Source organism: Leptodactylus fuscus, chromosome 11, assembly GCF_031893055.1.
Source record: "Leptodactylus fuscus isolate aLepFus1 chromosome 11, aLepFus1.hap2, whole genome shotgun sequence".
Lineage (NCBI taxonomy): Eukaryota > Metazoa > Chordata > Amphibia > Anura > Leptodactylidae > Leptodactylus > Leptodactylus fuscus.
The window spans coordinates 28373548-28383403 of NC_134275.1; the positions used below are offsets into that span (position 1 = coordinate 28373548).

At 40.5% G+C, this 9856-nt stretch overlaps 1 protein-coding gene across 1 annotated transcript in view; it reads right to left on the minus strand.

Moving 5' to 3' along the window:
• Positions 1–8837, minus strand: part of LOC142185433 (kinesin-like protein KIF14) — an 89438-nt gene extending 80601 nt beyond the window's left edge. The window contains exons 1-5 of the mRNA XM_075260864.1: positions 8029–8837; positions 5659–5913; positions 5132–5219; positions 4950–5045; positions 3378–3430 (exon numbers count right to left, since the gene is read on the minus strand). Of these exons, the coding sequence (XP_075116965.1) occupies positions 3378–3430; positions 4950–5045; positions 5132–5219; positions 5659–5913; positions 8029–8837 (1301 nt within the window). The remainder of the gene's footprint in view (positions 1–3377; positions 3431–4949; positions 5046–5131; positions 5220–5658; positions 5914–8028) is intronic.
• Between the last annotated feature and the right edge of the window lie 1019 nt (positions 8838–9856).

Below are 9856 nucleotides of genomic sequence, written 5' to 3' on the forward strand. Positions count from 1 at the left end.
TTTTTTTTTTAACAAGGCGTGCAACTTGTGACCAAAATACAAGTGTCACTTGTCACAATAAGACATTGAAATTTTGTCCCACAATAGGTCACGTAAGCCTAGCCTATAGTGTAATGCAAGTGGACAAATCCGTGAGGTGTGAATTCACCCTGAATCCATTGTGTATAAAACAAAACCTCGCAATAGAGATAAATTAGTACAGGATTCAACCGAAAATAGACAGCACAGAGGCGACAACAGAGTCTACAGTTTTTCTACTGACAACTAGCAGCAAGGCTCTGTTCACATGTGGGATATATTCTGAGAAAGTTGTTTGCGCATTTGCCAAATGTATTCATGAGGTATGCACAGAGTATATGCCAAACATATATATGTTTGAGTATATGCCAAGTGTATGTCAGTGCTGTAGCCATTGCATACTTTGTTTTCAGTACTGAATACAAAGGCAGGTGTAATACTTCATAGCAAAAAAAGACTGCTCTATGTTCCGATGTGTGTCGGATACTCTGCTGACTGATCCAGATTATACTAGAAGCATCTTGTGGACAGAGACCACGTACATCAATACTCCTATTGAAGTAGTAGCAGCAGAGCTGCAATTCCCCAATACCACCACTATGCAGTGGATGGGGCTGCTGCTCCACTCGTTAGTCTCTATTTAGATCACTTTTTTAGATCCATTTAGTACATCCATTTAATAGATGCAAAAAAAATAAATAAAAAAAAAACAAAACCCAAAACCCAGAAATAAATGGTAACATCCATTTACATAAACAATGTAAAAAAGCAAGAAACTCACAACATGATCTGAATGGAGCCTAACTTGTATAGTAGCGGCGCTGCACACCACACACGTCTTGCTCTTTCTTGCTGTTAATTTCAATGCAGAGCTAAAATGATCCAGGGGCCCACTCCAACAACCACTAGGAAATAGACCATAGTGCTCCTTAAAATTTGGATGTCTTCTGGCGAATCATTATGGTTTTACAGTTGGGGCCACCGAAGGATTTTCTGGTTCTCTTGTGAGCGAGTCCAACACTGATATGGACATTAATATGCTGCAACATTTTCCAGGTAACGTTGCAGTGTGCAAACCACAGCTGCAAAAAAACCCCACAGCAATATGATGTGCGAATCAGTATAGACTGTACCACAAAACACTTTGCACTGAAGGTTTTAGTTGTATGATATAGATAAAATCTGTTAAATCTAACCCATTTTGCTGCTAGTGTAGATCAATGAGTTTGTTAGCCTGTCGCAAGTACTATTCGTGTCATTGGGGCCGGCGGCAAACTGGGCAATTGCCCAGGGCCCCAGAACTTGCAGGGGCCACCTGGTGGTGGAATACTTTCTCTATTAATATAGGGAACGTATATGTCAAAAGGACACCATGTGTAGCTGCAGCAACAGCTAATACACAGCAGTCAGCGCAGGAGCTGCGGGTATTGATAGAGGAAGCTCCATTCAGTGCTCTCAGGACACTCCCCCGCCACCTTCTTTGGGTGCCCTCTGCTAACCAATGAGAGGGATGAGGAGAGCTCAGGAGGCGGAGCTTATCTCTATACAGCACAAGGACCCTGCTCAGTTCCTGCCATCCTGCACAGAAGAGAAGGAACAGAGGAGAGCTCAGCAAAGTGAAAGTAAAAAAAAAAAAAATAACAGGTACCTGCTGGAGTTACTATACCTATTAATGTCAGGCATTTGGGGTGATTAATTTAGTTTTAGTAACTCCATGTGCCTCACATTAATAGCTATTAACCCCCATAATGTCCCTCACATTATGTGAGATATATGGTGATACTAATAATGAAGATACTTATTACCTCACATATCAGTAACTCTTATGTGAAGTACGCAGGGGTTAATGTGAGGGACACGATGGCGTTAACTGCTAATAATATAAGGCACATGGAGTTACTAAAAAGTCTGTTCATGTACATTACAATGCACATGACCAGACCTTTTATCCTCAATTGTGGATAAAAGTATGGACTATTTTAATTCAACGGTCCCGTACACAAGGCCGTTGTTTTTGCGGCCGTGTGTCCAGGCTAAATTAAAGAGCTGCAAATTATGGAGCAGGTCCTATAGCTGTCCTATACCTAGACCTTTCATGTCCTCAGAGATAGGTGGTATTATATACCAATAGAGAGATGCAGTGCAGTGAATACATTGCACTGCCAGCTTTCATGGCATATATGCCCCTGTGCTGGAGCTATCGGTGCCATTAATTTCAGCAGCAATATCTCTCCACTGTCAGAAGAACGGGTCTTATAGCTCAGCATCATTACAGGGCTGTGAGGAACGCCCTCCTGACTGTACTCTTCCATAGCCTTGTACTGTCAGAGGGGAGTTTTCTACCACCCAGTGATGCCGCTAGGCTAGAAGGCCCACCTTTCCAACAGTAGAGAGATATCGGTGCCAAAACTAACTGCATCTGCATCAGTTCTCTGGTTGTCTAGGACAATCGTCCAACCAGCATTCACAAGTGAGGAGTACATGGCTCCTAGGAAGAACCTGCTTACTGCAGTGTACTATTACAGGGCAGGAAGAGGTTAATTGCTGGCTGACATTATGAGGGGGCATCTGCAAATAAAAAGGATCTGGTTAGGTTCTTCATATGGGGAATGGAGGCAACTCTGATGTGTTTGGTGTCATGAAGTCATGAAGTGTTTGGTGCTGAGAACATTATACAGTAAAAACAGCTATTTATGGATTTATTATGATGGCAGAGAGGAATCTGGTAGTAAGTGGATGACATGACAGTATTTAGTCCTGGTATAGCGGTCAGTGGCTGACGGGATCATATTTAGTTCTGGTATAGTGGTCAGTAGGTGATAGGACAGTATTTAGTCCTGGTATAGCAGTCATTGGGTTTTGTGAAAGTATTTATATACTGTGTATAGCAGTATTTGTATACTGTGTATAGCTGTCAGCGGGTGTTGTGACAGTTTTTATCAGTCTTGGTATCATGGTTCTATTTGATAATTCTGTATACATATAAATATTTTTTAGTGTAGGGAAAGGCATGTGCCTTGTTGCTTCTGCACCTGATCTTTAAAGATGAGGCTCAACAAGCAACTAGTTTCACTAGGCAAAAAAAAAAAAAAACACACATACAAATTTACAACCACTTACAAGACATTAGGAACCCCCTGTAAGTACCAGTGATAGGCCTGCAGCACATTGAATTACCAGAACGTTGTACTACTATGTTGTATATACAAGTGGGGCCCCACTTTTAACTTTGTTCAGTGCCCCATTTTGTCTAAAACCGCCTCTGCGTGTCATCCTGTCCTTTAGAATATATCAAGCATTAGAAAAGGTGAGATATTGAACTAAATAAAGGAAAAAGATTCAATAAAAAGTTGACTTACGTAGAAAGTCCATCTACATATGGGCCATATGTTTGGTGTTCACGTACTTTCAGCTACAACAAAACAAAAGTTACATTAAATTATACAATGTACATGGTTTTTGTTTTTTATATTGCCAGCAGTATAAAATTATGGGACAATAGATAAAGCCGTCATCTATCAGCCATGACATCCCATAATAAATCTTATGAAGAAATGTATCTAATGCCAAGTTGACACTAGTGTTTCGGTTTCCGTCGTTTGGGTCCTCCACATGGGGATCTGAAAGACAATGATCCTGTCCACTTAAGTAGCATTTACATATGGAAACCCACTGAACCCATAGACTGTAATGGGGTCCTCTGGGTTTCCGACAGTTTTATACTGAAATCAGCAGAGAATAAAGTCCTCCTTGCAGAACTTTTCTTTCTGATGATTTTAAAGGGGCTCTATCAGCAAAATTATGCTTATGGAGCCCCACATATGCGTGAATAGCCTTTAAAAAGGCTATTCAGGCACTGCTAAAGTTATATTAAACTACCCCCCCAGTTTTAAAATAAAACCCTAAAACAGAATGTGATCAACTTACCCATCATGCATGGTGGGTGGGCATTCAGGGTCGGCCGTCTTCTTCAGCCATGCCTCCTCTTCCAGCGATGTCCTCAGGTCCCGTCTAACTAGCTAACTGACATTGTTAAAAAATGGCGTGGGTGCATGCGCAGTAGCATGCTGCTTTTACTATGGCTACTGCGCTTGCGCCCACGCCATTTTTTATCAATGTCAGTTTGCGAGTTAGACGGGACCTGAGGACATCGCTGGAAGAGGAGGCGTGGCTGAAGAAGACTGCGGACCCTGAATGCCCGCCCACCATGCACGATGGGCAAGTTGATCACATTCTGTTTTAGGGTTTTATTTTAAAACTGGGGGGTAGTTTAATATAAATTTAGCGGTGTCTGAATAGCCTTTTTAAAGGCTATTCACGCATATGTGGGGCTCTATCAGCATGATTTTGCTGCTAGAGCCCCTTTAAGCAGATTCTGTGGCAAAGACTCCAACTCAAGTATCAATTCAGCCTTACAAAAAAAAAACAAAAAAACAAAAAACCTGGAGTCTGCATTGTATTTCTTGTAATAACTGTATATAGAGTATAAGGCACTATTCACCCTGGCATCAAGGATTCCTTCATGATCTATTGTTTTAAATTTTCATTTAAGAATTTTTTTCAAAATCTTCAATAACTGGTACACCCCTATGTACTGCATGGACCACAAGATATACCAAAATTAGAGATGGAAACCACTTAACTCTGGTGTGCTAGTCTCTAACATAGCTGTTCCTTAAGACTAGTGTACTATATTCCAGTTTTAATAAATCAGTGCCATGGTGCTTGGAATGACCGCCATATTAATAAAGCACTTTGGTGATTTACAATTTTTATTTTATTGAAAAATAGTATCTGAAAATAGAATATGGAGCCCTATAATATCTGTGCGTTTCCCTAGTTGTCAAACATATGCAGGCAATAAAAGTGAAAAAAAATAAAATCTATATCCATCTATATGGGTGATCCATTCCCTTTAATACTCCACTTACAGCTTTCTTAGGTTCCGAGTCTCTGGGAGAGGTCAGCAGATCATGAATTTTCTCATTGTAGATTTCAAAGTAACTCATTTCTACATGATAGTTCACCTGTAAAGTAAAACATCCTGTAAGTAGTCCGCTGCATTGAAGGTCACTCTACCTGTAATAGTTATGTAGAGTATTGGAGTTCTCACCTCCTCCTGATGTGGGACATTTATATTATGGAAAAGCTCCTGGCAGAATCTTGGAATTATACCGATATCTGCATCATACCCCATCATCCTAAAGACAGGGCACAAATAGGATCCATGATTTTAAGTATTGGCTAGTATGTAAATGCATCAGTGACAGCCAATATGAATATGGCATCTGTAATACACATAGAAAAATACAAACTACATGCTACATATATTTATATACATACACATGTACAAGAACACAGCCTATTGGTGCAGTACAGATTCTACATCAGACAACCTGTTCACTATAAAATCATAAGCAAAATAACATAGTATTCTGCCCTATTCCGAGTAGTATTTTTTGCCAGAATCTGCTATGGAGGCTGCTAACAGAGTTCCTATCAAGTCCTATATGCAAGCGGCATGTTATACTACAGTGTTTTACATCCTCATCAGGTAAGCCACACTAATTTATTAGGAATATATAAGGTTAAATACAACATATGAATTATTTTTTTGTACAGAACAGTAGCCTCTCTTACGTGTAAGACTTCCCAGATCCGGTTTGACCATATGCAAATAGGCATGTGTTATACCCTTGGAAGACCCTCCCCAACAAAGGCTGGGCTACTTGTCTGTAAACCTCCTCCTGAGTACAGGGCACGGCATCTCCAGGTTGTGGGAAGGAAAAGCAGAAGTCATACTGGAAGGAAATCTTTTGATTGCTCTGAGGATGGTTAACAAATACATTTTGTCCAGTAACAGACACCACACTTTTACTTCCACTTGATATTTCTCTGAGGAAAAAAGAAAAAACAAACACAAAAGAAAAGAAGTTTTTTTAATGAAAAATTTGAGACATTCAAGTAAAAACCCAAAATGCATAGTACAGTTCTATCCCTCACATTAAAAAAACAACAACTTTTACATGAAGATTCAGAATTATTTGTTCCCCTTGACAGAAATAAATTTGCAGTCTTCCCAGGATGTGGTCAATGAAAGCTCTTCTGTGAGTTAAGCTCACAAAGAGTGAAGTCTCCAAAAATCCCTTTGATGGTCTGAGATATGTTGAGATACTGTACCTGCAGACCTTCTCAATACTGCACTTAAAACTATACTGAGAAAATAATGAAGGAGTAGGGAAGAAGATTCCAGAATCTGGATATCTCAGAAAATTCTGGGTGACTAGGATAAAATGCTAAACACTTGTCTATGAAATATTGAGTTAAACCTACATAAGGATATGTACAATACACATTAGGTCTTAAATATACTACTGCCTGGGGGGGGGGAGAATAAAAAATAAAATCAGAATGGTTTGGATTTGAAAGAAAGTGCATTTGTGTGCCTTTCTTACTGGCTTCGTTTTTACAGCGGTCACTGTGCTTTCAAGATGACATGTCACCTGTATCCTATGTTTCAGTGGGATTTCATGAATACAAAATATATATGAATTGTATTTATATTTCAGTTTAACCCCTTAAAAATCCAAAACTGTGCCAAATTCTTTTTTTTTCCCCTAAAGGTCACCATATACGACACCCGTTATACCATTTTGGAGAATTACTTTTGCTTTGATCACTTTTTGTTCAAATTTTTATCAGCGGCAATATAGTGAAAAAACAGCTGTTTGGCACTTTTGACTTTTTTACGGCTATTGCGTTTACTGTACAGGAATTTTTTTTATATAGATTTGTAGAGTGGGTGTTTTCAGACACAGGGATACCTAATGTGTAGGTGTTTCACAGTATTTAAATACTTTTATATGTCTTCTAGGGAAAGGGGGGGCGATTTGAACTTTTAATACTATTTATTTATTTAATTTTCTTACTTTTTTGCAATTATTAGACTCCCTAGGGGTCTTGAATCCGAGAGGGTCTGATCATAATGCATAAAGCTAATTGTTAAATATTATGTTTACAATATTCTCTAGCAGACATGGGGTTAACAGCCTACTGACATCATATCTGCTATATTTTGGGAACATGGGTGCGGTTAGAGTACACCCTAGTAGAAATCTCCTTACATAGCAACAAGATGGAAGGTAACACCCCCCTCTCATGAATATAAATGAGTAAGAAATACACATGTCTGGGTCTGTCTTTGGGAAGACCAGGAGGACGGTCGTTGGGATGACCAGGGTGGGTGACCCTGGCAGGTCGTCATCCATGAGGGGGATCCATGGGGAATCTATGGCAGGTCTGTCGGCTATCCCTCTCTGTCATCCTGGACAAGATGTCTTGAATATCCCAGATAACCAGACCAGATGATCAAGCATGAACCAAGCTGTAACTACAAGATATCCAGATGATTTAACTTATCTGAAGATGTAAGCTATTGACATTGATATTTGTGTTTTTTGGACACTTTCCCTGTTCCTGTGTTTTCCTTCAAGATATTAATAAACCTCTACACTGATTTATAACAAGCTGACTCCTCCTATCGTGGATAAGGCCTACAACACGTGGCACAAGTCTGTCCCCCAACTTCAGAGATATTTAACACTAATGCATTGCAAAAATTCGGCAGCTTACTCCAGGTGCTGGTGGTCCCCGAAAAAAATGACGCCTCTGTGAGCTGCATGGAGGACTTTTCTATCTGCCGGTCTCAGTATAAAACCAGCAGAAACCCGATGAACACCTGGCAGGACCCCATTATAATCCAAGGTTTCTTTTGAAACCATCTATTTGCCATATAGACTTCAGTGAAAATTGGGTTTTTTTTTTTTTTTTTGTTTTTTTTTTAAATAGATACATTGTAGGAATCTATTAAGACTGGTTTTGTACATTATGACTCAATCTGTCCCCCCCCAATTTGGCGTACCTCCTTTTGTAACGTACATTGTACATGGAGGTGCACAATTTTCATATTTCGGACAAATTCAAACTTAAGCAAAAGCAGAGCCCACCTACCGATCATTCATGGGTCTGACACGTACAGCCACTGTAACTGCTACATTCTCCGGGACAGACTCTTCTGACTGCCCAACAATCACTTGGACTTTCTTCGCTGAACATGGGTTTGCTTCTGGCACAATTTCGGAATAGTTAGGAGAAATGCGATTGGTTGTCCCAGAGCTGTATCGGGGAACAGTAAATTTGTCCAACATCTCACTAGCTCGGGATTTTTGCTGTCCAACATTTTCAAAATCTTTTGCGCCGGTTTCTTGTGTACCAGGTTCACAACCCATGGAAGATGTACCACTGCTGGCCTCTTTAAGGCTTTTTCTGGTTTCTCCATGCTTGTCCTCTTGGGTGTTAGGATTGGCAGCACGTTTTATAAGTAGTGGTAGTTTGCTTTTTCCTGACTTTGACGCATCCGTTGAGTAGAACAGCTGTCTTTGATGTGACCTTTCTTGTTTGCTGGACACAGGACATGCCATATCAATATCAGAACCCGGATTTCTTTTTTGAGCCAAACGTTTCCCTGTCTGGACACTTGAAGCTTTATCACTTTCATTCACCTGACTAGTATCGGCTGCTTTCCATTTTCCAGGATAAAATGCCTTTGAAACCATTGTACTGAGTGCCTGAAACTTACTTGTTGTATATTCCTCTGAGGCAACATTGGCTGGTTCTAAGACTTTTTCATAAGTTGTCGAGTTATGCAGGGGAATCATTAAATGTGAAACGGAGTACACCGAAGGGGTCTTTCTTGGTTTTGGAGTGAAATGTATGGTGCGGTCCGTGTCATCATAGATCGGAGAGGGAAGGTCACACATGGTCTTAAAAAGAATAAAATAAAATAAATAAAATACACGACCTATAGAATACAGCCAAATGTGAGCAAATGTTAGACAGCAAGTAAACAGGCACTAATCATCTCTCAAGAGCTGCTGGTCTTGTGAATCGTTCCCAGTAGGCAGTGGCCAGAACTTACAAAAATGGCTCAAGGAAAGACAACTGGTAATCGATAGTTCATCAATATCAGATTGTTGAACATCCAACACCCCCACAAATCAGCTGTTTGAAGAAATCACAACATTGAAGTGCATCCTCTTCAATACCAAGCACAGAGTTGTACATTGTATGGTTTATGCTCAAACTCATTCACTTGTATGTAACAGCGCTTGAAACAGGCCATGTGGCGCATGAATGTGACATTGCTGACCTATGACACAGAAGAGTCAAGATTTGTGATGGTCCCAGGTATTCTATGAATAGATCATCCAAATTTAACTTCCACAAAACCCATTTAATGTTGGCTATGATGGGAAGGTGTCAGAGCAGTCCATCAAAATTTGCTGCACAGCTGGGGACCAGTGAGAATGCCCATTCATTGCCCTTGCCCTCTACAGAAAGTCTACAATGGACATGTGAGCATTAGAGATGAGCGAACAGTGTTCTATCGAACTCATGTTCGATCGGATATTAGGCTGTTCGGCATGTTCGAATCGAATCGAACACCGCGTGGTAAAGTGCGCCATTACTCGATTCCCCTCCCACCTTCCCTGGCGCCTTTTTTGCTCCAATAACAGCGCAGGGTAGGTGGGACAGGAACTACGACACCGGTGACGTTGAAAAAAGTAGGCAAAACCCATTGGCTGCCGAAAACATGTGACCTCTAATTTAAAAGAACAGCGCCGCCCAGGTTCGCGTCATTCTGAGCTTGCAATTCACCGAGGACGGAGGTTTCCGTCCAGCTAGCTAGGGCTTAGATTCTGGGTAGGCAGGGACAGGCTAGGATAGGAAGGAGAAGACAACCACAACAGCTCTTGTAAGAGCTAAATTCCAGGGAGAA